Genomic DNA, 18,951 nt, shown 5'->3' with positions numbered 1-18,951 from the left:
TATTTGCAGAGAAAAGCAAAGGAAGGGCTCTCATGTGTGACACTCATTTGCTATGTAGTGAGAGAGAGAGAGAGAGAGATAAAGAGAGAAAGAGAGAGAGAGGGGGGAAAGGGCACAAGGCCGTCATGTCATTCTTACAGAGCCTCATGTGCTTCTGCTACTGGTGACTGACAGCGCTGCCACTGCGATCTGACTCAGAAAAGTGCTCTGTGTCCATAAGCGGGACCTGGGCACACAGAGGGCTGCTGTCCCAGGGCAGCGAGGAGATTCCATCTATCTGTTTAGGGGGAGGTCTGGCTGGAGAACATGCACACAAACGTGTCTCTCCATGAAGTGTGGGCTGTCAAAAGGGTTTATCTGCTTCCACTGTGTCATGTCTCACCGGGAATATGACGATGGGGAGGGCGTGCAAGGGGGGGGGGGGGGGGGGGATGATTGAAGAGCTTGCCTGTCAAACTTACGTGTAGCTGATTGTAATGTAGTGCCTTGGTCAATTACCTCAAGGAGTTTAATTTTCATTGAAGAAAAAGAAACTTTCTCACACACTTTTCTTGTCAGTTTCATTAATTTAACATTACATGTGTCCTATAGTAGTGGAACTGGACAAGTCAAAGAGCACAGCTTGGGATTCCTAGTGCCATGCGTTTCAGGTAAGGTTCTTTTTCTGTTTTAAACAACGGATTGTTGATTCAAGCAGATGACAATGATTTTCATATTTAAGAATATTAATGTGAACTAAATGAGCAAAAAACGCATGAAATATGTGAAGGTTGTAAACACAAATGAATTAGATAACCTGTTTAAAAAATAAATTAAATTGACATATGCTTTCTGAGCCATTGCTTTCAAAGGCAGAGATTTGCCAGGTCAGATGGTGTAATGATATATAATACAAATATTAAAAGTAAATATTTACAGGATTGACAGTTCTCACTAAGCAAACCTCTCTAGTACTAGCACACATGACAATAAAATTTAATTTGCATATGGATTGGCAAATGATAAAATATTATATAATATTATATAAACAATATAAATAAAACATATTATATAAACAATCCTTTTGATACATTTAAGGACGCTTTTAATGCCATATGGGTCATGTGATCAGATTATGAAATAGACTTGGCAGCAAAACAGGCAAATAAGCTTCACTGACATGCCAAAACATTTTATCCTTATTTTGATCTCCTTTATGGAAGCAAATGGTGAAGCATTTACATAATATTGTCTTAGATAATTAACATGTTAACAGCATCATTAATTAAACACTACTTGTGTATATATACTTGCACACTGCAGTAAGAAAAATGCAGAAGCCACCAATAAAATTCTGATGTCTTATATATATTACACTGTCAGAAAAACGAATTTGTACATTTGAGGGTACAATTACTTGTCACTTGGGCTGTACCCTCAAGGGTCTGCCAATTGTACCGTAGCTGTAGATAAATGTACCTTTTCAAGTACAGAAATGGACTATGAGGAACAATTTTGTTCCATTGGGGGGTACATTAATGGTGTTTGTACCTTGGGGAACAAAACTTTACCAGGGCTGTACAGTACATTTTTTCTGACAGCGTAGTTTAATTCACAAGACAGTAACTCATATAATCTGCAAATGGCATCCTAAGGTACTCTGTGAGCACAGCTTAGAATTAATGTTATTGGATATGGTCAGCTACCTCTGAATTCAAAAGAAAATATCTTAGAATAGCTTCTTGATGTTTTCCTTTGATTTGTTTCATATATGAATATTTTTCTGACATCTAGATGGCAAAACAGCAATAGAAATAATATGAGATTTGAAAAATACCTGTTTTACTCAAAGTTGTTTTTGTTATTTGAAGCACTTTTTACATCTTCATCTCGTCATCTTCTCTGCTTTGCTTCCAAGTTTTATATATTTAAGAAACCAAAATGTAAAAAGGTCTATTTGAATTTTTTATGTTAAGAATACAGGATGGTTAAATGGTATTCTGTAAGGATACTAAAATGCTATTCCGGGGAGTATAGGGCCCCCCCAGACAGGGGTACAGCCCATCACTGGGCAGACACTCACACACTGCCAGCAATTTCAAGAGACAAATCAGCCGCCTGCATGTCTTTGAACTGCACATGAAAACCAATAGCGTTGAAATGGAACACAGGTAACACAGAGAAGATGCACACCGCACATGAGAGCGGGATTTCAACCCACAACCCAGGAAGCAGGACGCAACAGTGCTTAACAACTGATGATATTTTCTAAAAGTTAGCATAACAAAATAATATGAATACAAGGTTACATTCCATCCAGAATAGTGTTTACAGTCTCAAACCATTTTCCCCCATGTGTGAGCTTTGAATTTTTTTTTCATCTGTCAAGTACATGTGTCAGTTTAAAGGATATGGCAGCTCACTGAATGTGAATAAGGATCCAAGCAAAGGAAATGAGGGCAATATTAAATGCTTTTAATGTAATGCTTTTTCCTGTGGCATTTGTCCAGGGTAGTTCAGCCGTATTAACAAACAATAAATGTCAAGAGCTATCCTCTCACAGAGTGATATTTGGGGGAAAAACACAAATATGCACAAATATCATTCGGAACATTGACAGAGAAATTCAGGAAAACAGAGTTCTGGGAAACCTCAGCGAGTGCTGTCACAGGACCTAAGCTCACCAGTATTTATTGTTTTTGTGTCTTTCCCTTATCTTCAGTACACATAAGAAGTGATTGGACAGGGGAGGGGTGAAGGGTGATAAAATGGTTAGCATGTGGTTCGTCATGGTGTGTAGACCTGTCCACTTTCTTCTCTCAGTACACCCTCCCTACATCTTTGAAGTGATATTACCATCACATCTTGTCCTTGTAGTAACACTCCATACCGCAAGACATGATCCATTGTAACTACAATTTTTAGCTTCATATTGCCTGTTTAAATTAACATATTAATTCATTGATATACACAGACATATATGTTAACAATAGAAGGGTTTTAGAGGTACATAAAGTTTAAATTATCATTAATTGCCCTTTCATTCAACTCACCTGAAAATCAAGAAGTACTTTCTGATGAGTTCTAACACCAGAAAACTGTAGGTCATATTCACATAACCTCATAATAATAATAAAATGAAGTCCTAAGTTTCTGTTTTAGATATAATAATACACCTGGACACTTAGTATTCAATTTTCTACTTTGCTAAACTAATTTTTCACATAAATGCCCCTGATTGGATGTCTTCAATGGTGTTTTTATTCATTGGTTTGACTGAATCAATAAGTAACTCTCTGCAGCTGTGCTAAAATAGGATAATTCAAATGGACTTGAAAGAGATGGCGGAGCACTCACTCTTAAATTATGGCTATTGATCCTACTCTTTTGTACTCTAGATAAACACAGTAAATACACAGTGGTCTGAAAAACTGCCAAAGCTTTATCGAAATATACTACTTTTGGAATTCCAAATACCTATTTATGTTTTCATTGCTATTAGTAACTAAAATAAATGTTTTTAAATATTATGTATTTTTTACCATACTGTCTAAGCCACAGGTCTCAAACTGTAGTCCTAAAGGGCCGGAGCCCTACTAAGTTTTTGGTTTATCTTCATTTAACACACCTGATTCAACTCCTTGTACTAATTACCACACAGCTCTTGAGCTGAATCATTTGTGGTGGAACAGGGAAAGAACTAAGCTACACAGGGCTGTGGCCCCCCAGGACTGCAGTTTGACACCCCTGGTCTAAGCACTGCTAAAACAGTCAGTGAGGCACTATTGATGTATAGGAGCCAGAGACAGGGGCGCCGTAAGGGGGAGGAAAGCTAGGACAATTCCAAGGGCCCCTGAGTGACAGAGGCCCTAAAAAATTAGGAAAATAACTGGATTGGTTTGGACTGGGGGGCCTAATATGATATGTTTTCATGGGGCCCAAAATCTCTAGCAACGCCCCTGGCCAGAGATATATCTACGTTTTGAGATACTGCAGGAATCTTGCTCCTAAGTTGCAAAGAACTTAAAGCAGACTTATTGGGCAGAGTTTTTTGGTCAACAATATGAGGTACAGTGATCTTTTAGAACATTAAATATAAAGTGGAAACTGCTTATAGTGATCATGTCTGTCTGTATGAAATGGATCACTAGAAGCAGATGATCATTATAACCGATTTTTTTTCTTCTTTATGTCTCAGGCAGATTACCATCTAATTGACATTTGTAGATTTATTACATGAATATAAGGTAATAGAACTGACAGCACGAGTATTTTATTAATTTTATCGACTCTTTCAAAATACAGTACAGTAAGCTTTCCAAAATTAGTTATGTACAAATTAAGCCAATGAACTATATAATTCAAATACGCTATAATACAATACTGTGTATAACATATAGCTTAACTGTTTGTGCTGCATGTTTTTGGCAGCTTTGATGAGTGTATTTTTCATTGAGAGAAAATGACTTTCTTTTGCCCGTCATGTTTACTGTGCACGCAGCAGGTAGCTAGCCAGAAGCAGACAGGGTACCACAAGGCAAAGTAGGGCTATCAAAGTAAAGAAAAAAAAAATACTGTAGTGTTGTCATGTATAAAAACCCGAAAATGAACACTGCAAGCGGACACTAAACCCTCATCACTATACTGTATTGGCCTTTCTTTAAATGAATTGCAGCTTTGTTCCAAATGCAGCCACTTATTAAGATATGTTGGATAGTAAAATAAGACCAGTATGACATGTTTTTTTAAAAATATTTTACCAATTTGTTTTGTTAACAGGTGAATCCCTAACAGAGAAAAAGAGAGTCATGAATTTCGACAAAAAAGAAAGCTGAAGAATGAAATAGCATATTCTGGACTTACAACATGGATGAATCAGGTCTGATGTTGGATCCGACAACAAACTACTCATTGTGGAATTACACAGGACTCTGGAAATCTATTCACACAATGCCCAGCATGCACCTTCCAAGAGGACAGATTCTCCTAAAAGACCTAATAGGAATTCTCTTAATGGTGAGCTTGAACATTGTAGCTCTCCTCGCCAACACTGCTGTGATAGTAGTCATCATAAAGGTTCCACACTTGAGGAAATTTGCTTTTGTTGGCCACCTGTGTATTGTGGACCTGCTCAGTGCCGTGTTGCTGATGCCTCTGGGAATTGTGTCCAGCTCACCCTTCTTCAGCTTTGTGGATTTCACCAGACAGGAGTGCCAGGTGTACATTTGCATGAATGTGTTCCTCATCTGTGCCTCCATCCTCACTATCACCACCATCAGTATTGAGAGATACTATTACATTGTCCACCCAATGAGGTATGAAGTAAAAATGACACTGAGTCTAGCTGTCACTGTTATAATCTTCATATGGGTGATGTCTGTCATATTGGCTCTCACAGCCCTCTTTGGTTGGCCAGTATACGGGTTCCAGGGTTACATAAGCGCAGCTCACTGCTTCCTGTACTGGAGCCAGCGCAGTCACAGGAAGATGTACGCCATTATCTTCAGCTTGGTGTGCTTCTGCCTCCCAGCTGTGGTGATCTTCACCGTTTACTGTAACGTGTATAAGGTGGCTCGAGTGGCAGCCTGCCAACATAGCTCTCTGCCTACCTGGGTAATCAATCTGAAGCATCGTTCAGACTCCATCAACAGCCAGACCACTATCATCACCACACGAAACATTCCCCGCCGGTTGACCCGGGAAAGGATCTTTGGCGGTAGCAAAGCAGCCATCACCCTCATCATCATCGTGGGCCAGTTTCTACTTTGTTGGTTGCCTTTCTTCTCCTTGCACTTGCATCTGTCTCTCAGCGCACCGGTCTTGAGGTTCGGGGAGCTGGGGGTGGTGATCACCTGGCTGGCCTACTCCTCCTTTGCTGTCAATCCCTTCTTCTATGGACTCCTTAACCGGCAGATCCGGGAGGAGCTTCTCAAGCTGCGGAGGTGCTACAGCACACAGCACATGGAGCGTGTGGCGTCTAGCCATGAAGGCTCTGTTCAGGAGAACTTCCTGCAGTTCCTGCAAAGGACTAGTTGCACTGCAGAGACTCGATCCAGCTGCATCATATCCAGTCCCCGGAACACGTTGGACCAAACCATGCCGAGCTTCAGGATCCCAGGGCAGATTCCAGAGGACATCAACTAAATATCATATGACTTTACCCTAAACTATTTAGCTTATAAGGAGAATTTAGCTTATAAGCTTATAATGTTATTGCTTTCCTCCAGGTCAAGTCAAAATGTCATAGTCACAATACATCAGCCAAATTTGTAAGTTGCAGAAAAAGCAAGAAGCCATATATACAATGAATACAATTGTACATTTGTGTACCTTGTATTTCTTATGAACCTTGCTGTGCTAAATTCCAGGCCTTGGGACAAAAATTACTTCATTGGGTCCCTCTAACAAGCTGAAGCAGCCCCAGCCTGAAATTCTTAGATACCATGAATTATTTAGTGCTTGTTTAAATCCCACACTTTTCTGATGAGGCACTCTTTCCTCCATAGGAAGTGTCCAGTTTTCCAGGGAAACACCAGCAACTTTGACCACTGGAATATCAATTTGTTAAGCAAAATACATTTTTGTACAGTTTACAAACTGTCTCAATAGGTCCATTTCATTCTATGAAGAATCTTGGTGACCTGTTAACACCAGATAAAAATGACGTTAGTGCTGAACTGGACTGAATGAAATTAAATGATATTGATTCTTTCCAAGGTTTTCCCAATGTTGTTTCTTGACCTGCAGATCTAGGGAACTACATGACATTATTCCTAAACAATATTGTTACTTCAATGAAAAAAAATGAAAAATGCCAAAATAATGATCAATTACTATGGAAGAAAAACAGTATCATTAGAATCCAACTATTTTTAGACCTTGAATTTATAACACTGAATTTTTATCCTCCAAATTTCCCTGCAAAAATATTCACCTGCAAAAATTCACCTGCAAAAAATTCACCTGCAAATATTCACCTGCAAAAAATTCACCTGCAAAAAATTCACCATCAAATATTCACCTGCAAAAAATTCACCTGCAAAATTTCACCTGCAAAATTTCAACTGCAAAAGTGATGAACTTAAATGACCCAAGCCAGAGCAATCAGCACTAGATCGAGTCGAGCGGCTCTCAGCCAATTAAATTACGCTGTTTGATCACATGACACCGTTAGCCAGCAGTGTGTCTCCTGAAAAGTATGGAAGCCCGTTTCCGCCAGGTGGTAAAAAAAATATAAGCCACGGAATCTCGCAATTGCGACTTAGTAAGTCAGAATTCCGACTTTAGGTCACTTGAAATTAATAAATTGTTTTACATGACTCAAACTTCTAAAATATTGATGAGTAGGGGATTTTATATTTTATATTTTTAGCGAAAAGACGAACGGCAACAGAGATATACTAAAACTAGAAAAGCTCTCAAACAGCTCGCGAAGGGTAATATTACTCAGTAAATTGATGCCCTGCCAAGATTTTAATACCGTGGGCCACACACAATCTGACAAACGATAAAAACCATTGTCCAGGGAAATTTGGAGGATAAAAATTCAGTGTTATAAATTCAAGGTCTAAAAATAGTTGGATTCTGATGATACTGTTTTTCTTCCATAAATAACCATTATTAGTAATAAATTTTATTTAATTTAAATTTAACCAAAGCAATCTAATGAAGACATTTAACCTATTAAAAATTCCGCATAGAACTTCATTTCAATCTCAAGAACTGTTCTTATAGAATTTTTGCATTAAGAGACATACATGTAATGCACATTTTCTCTGTGACTTGCATTATATAATTTCACCATAAGGGCCATATTCAGTCAACAATACAAAGCCAAGGGCCACTGATCCCAATATTGTTCTGTTATGCTAGTTTTAGAAATTTTACTGGGGGGGGGGAGTGGATTAGCTGACGTATTGTCCTGTTTTCCTCTGATTTTGTTTAATGATAACACTACCTGCCTAAACTCTACCCACTACCTAAATTGCACTGGTGGAGCCATGCAGGTCTCTCTCCAAACTGGCCTACCGGGGAATCCTGACATAGAGGCTGCCATCAACAATGTGGATCACTTAAGCTCGGGTTTCCAAAACTTTTGCTGTCTGCAGACCAGTTTATGGAGTACAAAAATATCATGGACTGGCAAAACTGGTTAGTGGTGGCCGGGGGGAGCTGGCAAAAGAGCGTCTTGAACAGGGTTGGGGTGGGTGATGATAGATCGGCAAAACTTAATAAATGTAACTGTTTCAAATTTTTTTAGATGCATTTTTTTTAGAATGTGACAATGTAAAGGTCATAAAAGGCATGTGGCTTAAAAATATGTACTTAATTTTTGGAATTTAACCAACCTCTTCCCAAATCCCCCAGCGTTCTGTAAAACACAGGTTGGGAACACCTACCTTAAATCATTCTGAAATGGAACTATGACAGACTTTGCACTTTTTCTGGTTTATACACTTCTATCAGTTATGAAATAGTTGTTGTCTATTATGTGAGTGTATATATAAGCACATCCATGAATATGTGATGGATCTGCTTTAAGAATTTAAGTTTATAAAATGTATAAATATGGAAAAATGTATTCGTTTTACATTTTGGAGTCTGACATATTTAAAAATAAACCAAAATATGATATGACTCTGCATCTGAGATCTAAACTGAATGACAAAGCGATTGTGGAATCTACATTGTGTAAGCAAATAATTGCATGGAAATATTACTGATATTTTACACAGGAAAAACTGCAATTTTCCAAATCAACTGCAATATTGCAGAAAGAAAACTACTGTAGGAAGAAAAATACAATTTAAGTTTGTATTTACAGCCTGAACATGAACTGCAATATATTCATTGGGGTTATGATTTGCTTATTATTTCCTGTGGAAGCATTTAGCACAAAATATAAAATATGTTATATAATAAAGTAATGGTTCTTTATGCTTAATTATTTATAACTGAATAGATGACTGAAGACTGTAATATGTCACCTCATGTGCACGGAACAAACTGAAGGCTCATATTCAATATGTGGACAGTCAGATTAAACCCAGATAAGACCCAAGAAAGAAAATCCAGTTTGCTGAAAATCGAATATTTTGAGCCAATTTGAAATGCTTTGACCAAGCAAGACTCCTTTTAATAACTAAAGCAAAAACAAAAGCTATTCATAAATGAAAATACTCACAAATAAAGCAAACATGGCATGTTAATTTTGTAGCCTCATGATGTCTGCTTTAGTTGCCATGGAAACATGAGGACACATGAAGCGTGTTTGCATAACAACATGATGCTAATCACTTAGTTCTTTGGTTTTTGAGACAGAATTAGGAAATCTACGAGTATGACCAGTGTGTGATATGCTTGGGGAAAAAAAAACATCACCAGTAGTCACCTGCTCATTTACATCTGAATCCAAACCCACTGGGCCAACAACAAAATCCAAACAGGATAAAGACATTTATTGAAGACACCATCAAAGGAAAGCACTGTTAAAAAAAAAAAGTGCAACATATTTTAATTTTATGGTCCTGTCTGTCTGGAGCAAAAAGATATTGCGATGAATTATGGCACACGGCAAAACAAATCAATGACAGTAAACACAAAACATTAGACCAGCCGCCCACAGTCGTCCAGGAGTGAGGACACCACAAAGAACTATGAGGCTGCATCTGCAAGAAGCACCAATTCCCCCGAATGAAGACTCAAAATTCCACAGATGCATAATACAGTAATTTCATCATATACAAAGAAATGATTTGCACAGCAGAATATACAGTACACTATATCAAGAACAGGCAGATGGAATAAGTTGAAGCAAACAAACCAATCATTCTCCTTCCCCAGGTGGCCAAAGATAAGCCCCCTTTTCATAGCTAGTCATTGCTGCTACATGTACAGTAAACAGTCTATAAGTGTAGAGGGATATTACTTTTTCACACATGGGTCTAGGAAGTTACATAACTACCTTTACTAAATGAACACAAGCATTCACTCAAACAAAGCTGGTATTACCAACAAAGGCTTTTGTATGAAGTATTAAATAAATTTAAGTGTGTTCAATACTTTTTCCCTGTGGCATTCCATTGTATTACACATAACTTAATTTATGGACATCTAAGGTTTGATTTCTTTGCAAGTGTGGGTTGCATGGGTTGTTACCAACATCTGATGAAAATTTCACCAGATGTGAAATTTTACCTTTAGAAATATATTTACTGAGAAAAATTGTGACGTGTTCAATACTTGTTTTACCTGCTGTATATAGAAGATATGGGCACAGAGATGTTATGTTTAGATGACCATAATGCCTAATTTCCACCACAGAATTAATCAAAGCCTTGTTTGGAAGAATAAGCTGCTCCCAGGATGTACTGTAGGGCTGGAGGTAGAACTTACTAGTTATTGCTTAGTATTCATAGCCATAAGACAAACACCAAGCCTTCTTGGTTAATTGCAGGCTTGTTGTCTGTCTTTTCCTGCTTCTAATCTTTGCAATTCTTAGCATTCCAAACTATATTTTGGTTTTCGTGAGATTTAGAAAAATGTTTTTTTTTGTACCTTCAATAAAATCATTTTACAAATACAATGCCATGATACTTTGAATAATTCTCATTGTATTGAACTACTGAAACTGATCAGTACAGAGATTAAATGTGTGAGAATAGAAAAGACAGTCTTCCAAACATGTGTGAGTGGCTTGAAGATGAATAAGCCTTTCATATGCAAATAATGCAAAGCTGTGTTACCTCCAAACCAATGCTGCCTGCCACTTCCAGCCATAATGAATATAGACGCCATATCCAAGATGAGGGCGCAATCAATGTGAAAATTAGCATAATCAAGGTGTTCTGTTGCTAGGGAAATTGGCTGCTTTTTAATGCCAGCATGTTCCACCTCTGGTAGTGATGATATTAGAGTCTAGTTCACAAAAGAAACTTGAACAAGGGAACCTTTGTGGGTTGAGCATGTTCACAGATTATTAACTATTTGTTCAGTCTCCCTGCTTTCTTGTAGACATTAGACAAATCACAAAAATATCTGTTTTGATGGGGGCGAAATGTCTCCTTTCTCTCTTTTTGTAAAAGGTTTTATAGTACAGGAATCTGGATGAAGAACCCAAATGTAGATTTGGATTGGGTTTTGGTCCATAATGAAGCTGGAGAAAACCAGCTGGGTTTCAGCACCGAGTCCAGAAGACGGCTCTGGGTACAACAGCTTTCCTGAATAAGCACAGCTGCAAGTCATCCTTGGAATGAGAGGAAGAAGAAATAAGAAGTAACTGCAAAACAAGTGAAATATGGGGCTGGTCGTCAGTTGACTAAGCTCTATGCCTTCAGCACTTGGACAAGAAATGGCAAAAATTACTGGAATTGAGCACGGAGGTTTTTTGGTAGTTACCAGCCTAGTCATTGGAGCACAACAAAAATTTAACAGATGTTACACCAGAATGCTGATTGCAGGAACTCTGCCTTGGTGTGTCAATGTTCTCTTTTTTGTCTATTACACATTCAGTGGCTTTTCATTCATAAGCCTTTTATGGGATATACAGTATATTAATGAATGTAAAACAGCTGTATGCTGCATTTCCTCTCTCCCCCGTTTCTCTTCCATCCTATTACTGACAAAACATTCGGGCCTCTGTCTTTGGGGCCTGGAGGGGCAAAGCCCAAAAGAGTTACATGGATCTGCCCTCATGTGGGTCCATCTCCTGCAGGGGGCACTATGTGGATTGGGTGGCAGTTGAAGGCAGGAGCTTTGACAGACCCCTCAGTTGCTGAAACTGGGTTTAAAAACAGGGAACAACCACTCTACTGGGAAAGGAGCCAGAACTAATGGTCAAAGAATGTTCTTATGTTCTTAAGGGAGATACCGTCTGGATATTGTTGGGCTCACCTCAACACAGAGCATGGGGTCTGGAACCAAACTCTTGGAGAGGGGCTGGATGGGTAGGATGCTGAAAGGCTCTGCTTTGGGGACTCAATGCTCTACTGGGTGACTCTAATGCTCACGTGGGTAATAACAGTGAAACCTGGTATGAATGGGCGGAACGGCATGGCTGATCTGAACCTGAATAGTGCTTTATTAGACATCTGAGCAAGTTGCATTTGGTCTATTACAAATATCTGTCATAAGGGTGCTCATTAGTGCACCTAGAACCAGTATGCCCTATGCCATAGATCGATGACACACTATTCATTTTTATTTGCCAGTTGTTCTGTGGAGCACATGTTCATTTTTGCACATTTTAAACACTTGTTCTGACAAACCAGGCAATTTGACAGTATTGGAACAATATTGTAGAAAGTGAGCATGCATTACATAACTTATATAAAGAATAAATAAATGCTAACTATCAAAATAAATGGAAGATTCAATAGAAACGTCTAGGGTTAAGTAAGTCCTGAGAAAGGGGAATCACTTACCTGTGGAAACTTTTCATGAACCTTTTCTGCACCTGTTGTTGCTCGTATTTGAGAATTGTTATCCATTTTCTCTAGCCACAAATCAAAGAACACAAAACAAAATTAAATGTTTTTAAGTCTTTCAACGTAATCCACATATAACAATTTACATGATAAGGGGTATGTTTTTGCTCATATACGCCACTGTTAATTGTACATTAATTTAGACATTCAATGTGTAAATACTTACGATTGTAATGTTGTAGTATTAGATGCCCACACATTGTAGCAGTAGCACATTTATCTTTAGTTATCGGAGAACTGGCAATTGATTTTCTAAATTCCTATTTTGGATGCCTTAGCGATTCAGAATGCACAATGCAATTAAGTAGCACACACTTAATAAAGGATTTCCCTTTGTATAAATCATGTTTGCTGCTTGGTCATGTTTAATATGTAGATATAATTTACTTTGACACGGTCAACCAGTTTGTGCATCAACACTGATTCTGAGAAACTGTCAAGATCTGAGCCTGAGTATCCTAGTGACACACATTTTGAAACTAACACCAAGACTGAAATTTCTTGCAACACCTTTTAATTACATCAAACACATCTCCCGTCACCTGGTATATCACCATCACACACTGGTAGGCTACTCATTTACTCATTAATGAGTAAATGACAATACCTTTAGACAATAGAAAGGGGGCTCCATTCTATATTTTTGCAGAGAATAGAAATCGAAACAATAACCTCAATTTGCATATTTGAATAATGGACATAAGCTGTTCAATAAAATCAATAGTGATCCATTACCGTGCATTTTAAATACACTTCTGCTGACCTGGGGACATGCTACAATAGATGTGAAACCATCTACCAGATGTGTAACCATGGAAACATCTGGGTGGCAAGGGGTGTTAGGGGAATAGGGCATTGTAATTCAAGCAAACATCCTTTTAGGCTGACAGCGGCTGACATGGGAGCAGGTAAAAGCTGGAATTTCCTTTTAAATAAACCCATGTCCATCCACCAAATAGTTCCACATTTTCTTGCTCGTTCTTTTTTCGGTTCTCTTTACCTTTGCATCACCTGCTTCTTGCTTCTGGCTGCTGGATGTCTCACTTCTCCACATATGATGCTTCACTGTGTGGTCTTGATAAACCGCGATAGCCTCCCATCACTCTGATTTAAACGCGCCCAGTGTGCACTAGTAATGAGGGAATGTAGCTGTTAGGTTTTAAAAGGTGAGCGTTACTAAGAATATACTACAGTCCGGTCAGAACACGACACATCTGTCCATGCAATATATGCGTATGCTTATAGTTACATGTTCCTGTCTATACAATCTGCTTATCAAATAGATGGTATTGCTGTGTAAGAACAGGGGGAGGGATGAAGAATTGTCCAGCGTCTCAGATGCTATGTAAATTAGACCTTCTGTATTTGATTATGCACTGTTCAGCATTCTTACTGACTCTCATCCGCACAAGACAAACGCTGCCCACCATCTGCGGCAGCAGGGAATCCATTAGCACACTTGTCAAAGCTGGAAACTGCTGCCAGAGGTCGACCAACCGCTTACAGTTATAGGTCCTGGCCATGCACTTAGGCTCACTGCTTCCTATTTTTAGTTCAGCTGCTCCATCGACAGATGTCCCGAATGTGGTTAGCTAATGGTAATCGTAAACAAAGCAGTGGATCTGGGCAATTCAAGCTACCGCATTTCCATACATCCATAGATAGTCATGTCTTATTTTACAGGAACGAGAGTAGGTTACGCAGAGAATTAACACTGTTGAAATTTTAATTATTTTCATTCATTTTTATTGTTTTCATATTCATTTTTTTAAAACCCATTCTGGAGATTTACCTAGGCTACAGTGTGGTGAAAAAGACGTCTCCTTAATTGAAAACAGATGTTTTTTTGTTTTTTTTTGCACTAGTAATACCAAAAATTGTACTGAAGCTCGGCGTTAAGAGTTAAGGGGGTAGAGATTACGCAGCCAGTTTTACCTTATAAAGGCACTGAAATTGGTATATTTTGGAAAATGTGTTTCTTCCACAGCCTTTAAAAAAAATCCATCCTGCCAAGGCTGTTACCAGCTATTAATAGAAGCTGGAGGATGAATTGTTAATGGGTCCAAAGGTTGTAGGAAAACGGTTTTGCTAAAAGCATGTTGTGAAATACGCTGCTGGAACACGTCAGAGGAATTACGCCAAAGGCAAACGGATATGTTTTATTTTTATTGTACATTGCAAAGTCCACATCCACATCCTCCCATCCTTTGGGAGTCCCTCCCAAAGACATAATAACATTGATTAAAGTTCCCGAGACTTCAAACAGCAAAGTATAAGAACAGGCTGCCGCTGAAACAGTTTTTATTGTTAAAGTGGTTTGTTTACAAATGAGATATCGTTCATTATTTTTATAACATATATTTCATTGTTATAGGTTTCATTTGGGTACATAAAATATCAAAACAAAGGAATTCAAAACTTCACCTATGGCTTTATTTGTGGCGCAGTAATTGCGTGATATACGTAATTGTAGCTATAGTAAATCGAGCAGCAAAACATTAAACTTGAACATACCATTGCAAAGTTTAATAAAAGCCACTGGCAATCGGTGTGTCTACATATGTAGTGACATCACTGAACCTTAGGTCATCCTCATTGAGCAAACAGTATCTCTTGCAAGTCATGGCTGTTGATCCACAATTTAAACATTCCTGCTAAAACAAAAACATCTATTGAAATATGATAAAAGACCCGGATAACCGTAAGTGACCAATAAAGCAATGTGACTACAAAGCCTAGGTTTCAGTTGTAATCACTCACTCCAAAGTGTTTGGGAATGAAATACATTCTGTTTTGCCAGAAGAGGGGGCTATAGAACCACAAATAAGTTTACCTATCCTTATCTTTCACCTATTACTGCATACAAACGGTCAGTTTGGACTACCATAAATCAATAATAGTTGATTTTTTGCCTTTTTAATCTGAAAATAAAACACCAAAAGGCTACATAGCTAACACACAATATTCTGGGACCTTAAACAAGCATTTTATTTACAACCTGATTTGACAACCTCACCATTAAAATTAATTCCCCATTGTTAACAAAATTATTTTAAATTGGTACTGCGTTATTAGCTGGCTGTTTTGTTTAGTGCATTTCTATTCCTCATTAAGTTAGAAGACAGGGGCAAGTGCATACAACTAAAGTATTCACCAAATGTATTAACAACTTCTTTAAGTATAGTTCATTCAACATGGGACAAAATCCAGACACGGAAGCTTATTTGCCAGTTCCACTGGGGACAGTCTCACTTTCCCAATATAATTCTCAGTACCACTTTGATTTGGCTCTCACTAAATTCAGACAGACCGTGACAAATGAGGCCACTTCTAAGCAGACCACAATTAACCTGGGGCATTAATAGGACCCGGGGGGTGACGACCTTGTCTTCAGAAAAAGAGACACCAAACCCCTTCTCAATGAAAGAGAAATCAGAAGAACAAATGCGTGTCTGAATGTAATTAGTGTGTTCACCCAGAGTGACCTACTAATTCAGGATCCAGGGAAATCCCAAGACTTCAGGCAATCCAGCAAAAAATTCTTTGGTAAAAACATTGAATACTCTTGTTCATTTCTGTGGGTTATTCAATAAATAATTTTTAATTGAACTCTAGTAGAAAATAAATCCATACTACAGCAACATGAACAAGATTAGATTACCAATAAGGTGGTACCTATACTGCCCCCTAGAGGAGAAATTCAGACTTGACAGGACATGCTCATCTGTATTCAATGAAAAGCATTATCTCACTAATGCTACCCTTTCCAATTAGTTTGCTCTGAGCACATATCAGGCATTAGTTACAGAATATTTTTGTGTCATTATTTTTGTATTTCCCCCTATTTATGCTTTGCACAGTAGAACAGCCAGTAGATTTTCTATTGCAAAGATTACCATCTGAAATGAACTGCAGACTCTACAGATATAAAAGAAAGTGTTTTGGTAATAAAGCATGAATCTGTCTGTCTCTAGTATGACTGCAATTCCAAAATGCTTCTCTGTGGAGTCACAGATGAAATACCGTGGTAGTTGCTACTTTAAGCAAACACCTGTTGTCTTGTTAATTGGACCAGGTCATTCAGCTGACAGGTTTGGTTTCCATAATTATTGCCCATTCCAGGTTTGATATTAGTCCTTCAACTCTCATTTCTTTCTTGGCTGATACCTGTTGCTTACTCTTTGTGGATTCCAGAATTATCTGGAATATGGATGACAGTCCATAATGACCATTTTGACAATTTTTTTTCTGCAATAGAAAGAAAAACAAACTAGACCACTGTTACCATCTTCCTGAGACCCAAGGAAGAAAGTGTCCTTCAATTTTAGTTTTTTTGTCTTTGGAGGAAATAAGGCATCTTACAATTTAGATTTTTTTCAAATGTATTTTTATTTTTAATTTCACAGCATGTCCTCTTTAGTGTACAACAGGAATAAATATGTTTCCTTACATCAGTGAAAAGATAGATGCAAAAACAAAATGTCCACTACAATGGACATAAATGAATGGGTGGGGTCTCAGGAGGATTTAGTGCTCATATGAGAGCTCTGTATATGAGAGCACACCAGCATGGAGATCCAATATGAGCCAGTTGTCATTCTGACTTCTAGGTGAACTCTGAGAATGCAATCGCAGAGCAATCATTGGACAAGGTTTGGTTCATGGGCTATGCCTTGTTTGAGATGTCCAGGCTGCGGATCTCCAGGATCGTTGCCTGCCACTCTCATTATCGAGATTCTCTTTGGCATTCTGTGCTGTTCTCACATTTGGTAGGTTTTTAATGGGCATCTTCAGCAGGCTATTCACTAGCGAAATGCACTATATGCTTTCGTCTCATTTCTTTGGTTGTTTTCTTCTGATTTTGATCTTACTGTACTCAGCTATATTCTACTCATGAAAGAATTTTGTAAACATGTGCTTTTCAACAGCTCTTTCTTTCAACAGCAAAATTGAACATAAATATGGACATTATCAGGGTTCATCTATATATCTAGACCATTTTCTTGATATTTGTATTTTGTGTCATTAAAACCCTTTTCCTGTTTTCCTTGCAAGCTAATTGATCAGAACACAAGGGGTTTGGCCCATTTGGGCCACCACCCTAAATACTGGCCACTCTCCACTCATTATGAACATCTGAAAATGCTGGGAGACAAGCATTGTTTACTTGTCAGGTGAGTGACCCACCACAAAAAACTATGGGAAAGCAGTGGACTGCATGTTATGGGTTATCTTGATTACTGAAAGCCAGGTCCTTACTATTTTAAGCTGGAGGATCAGAACTTAAGTGTGAGATATGCTAAACAAAAAACAGTCTTTATTAACCAGAAACTTTGAAAATTTCCATCCATGAATCACCTGACCACCAGATCTTGTAGCATGTGAAACCCTGTCACTGATCAGTCATGTAGTGTGTAAACCACAATGACTTTAAGATTCTCAATTACAAGACGACAAGGTGTGTAGTGTGAATATACAGCGATCCTACGACTTGGAAAGTCGTGTAGTGTGAACTTAGCCTTACTTGTGACTTGTGTATTTGTGACTTAGTCCCATGTCTACCAACCATGTATAAAGTACTGGATCATGAGGGGTCCTGGAGCCTATACAGGCAGAATAACCAACGCATGATCTGCTTCAGCTGCATTGCACAGGGTGTTTGTCGTGTACTATATGATTAGATGCATGTTGTGTACCACACTGTGTGCAGAAACTAATTTGCACTGTGCCTCTGTTAATTTCTTTGTATTTCACTACTTGATTTGCACAAAACTTCTACATCTATGACATACCTTGCATGTACACTAGTGGCCAAAATTGTAGGAACAATTGCAGAACTTTATTTAACTGTTGCTCCAGTTACTTATTTAATTATCTAATATATGATATTTGCAACATTCTTTGATGGTTTATAAACATTAGAGCCAATATTCATGTAGTCATTTTTAAAGCGTAATGCCAAAAATGCAGGGTGTTTCCACAATTTTGGCCAGTAGTGTACTTTTCTCTGTTGTGTATCTTGTTTGTTGCATTTCTCTCTCTGTTGTTTGTTCCGACAGACTCCAACAGCAGCTACACCAACAAAAAAATCCACCAGCCTTGGTCACCTTGCAATAAGGATTCTGACTGTGAAAAGGGAAAAAGACAGGGTACACAATATACAGGACACCAGCCCATCAGGGGGCACACACACACACACACACACACACACACACATACACACACACTGCAGGATATTTAGCCAATCAAGGGCAGAGATAGGAGGTTTAGATTATAGTTTAAATTATTAACATTATTGAATAAGTTTATATATAAACACATTTCTTAATGTCTGCCCAATGGTGGCCTGTTCCCATTGTCTCAGTCTCAGTTAAATCTTCTTCAGATCTTCAGAGTGTTTGTAGTGTCTGTTTCCCACTTTCTTATACCATCTCTATATGTTACTGAGATAAAAGCCCCCAGAGTTGGTTACTGTATGGACCGAAAC

At 38.2% G+C, this 18,951-nt stretch overlaps 1 protein-coding gene across 2 annotated transcripts; it reads left to right on the top strand.

The window, feature by feature from the left end:
- Positions 1 to 445: 445 nt before the first annotated feature.
- On the top strand, positions 446 to 6,695 carry LOC111840590 (probable G-protein coupled receptor). Of its 2 annotated transcripts, XM_023805577.2 has the most exons (3): positions 634 to 650; positions 4,178 to 4,226; positions 4,759 to 6,695. In XM_023805577.2, the coding sequence occupies exon 3, from the start codon at positions 4,846 to 4,848 to the stop codon at positions 6,121 to 6,123; it is 1,278 nt and encodes a 425-aa protein (XP_023661345.2). In that variant the 5' UTR covers positions 634 to 650; positions 4,178 to 4,226; positions 4,759 to 4,845; the 3' UTR covers positions 6,124 to 6,695. The 2 variants fall into 2 exon arrangements, with proteins under 2 accessions (XP_023661344.2, XP_023661345.2); XM_023805576.2 differs by lacking the exon at positions 4,178 to 4,226 and having other exon boundaries at positions 446 to 650.
- Positions 6,696 to 18,951: the final 12,256 nt, after the last annotated feature.

The sequence above is a fragment of the Paramormyrops kingsleyae genome, chromosome 6, assembly GCF_048594095.1.
Source record: "Paramormyrops kingsleyae isolate MSU_618 chromosome 6, PKINGS_0.4, whole genome shotgun sequence".
Classification (NCBI taxonomy): domain Eukaryota; kingdom Metazoa; phylum Chordata; class Actinopteri; order Osteoglossiformes; family Mormyridae; genus Paramormyrops; species Paramormyrops kingsleyae.
This window is presented reverse-complemented; position numbering and strand designations above follow the sequence as displayed.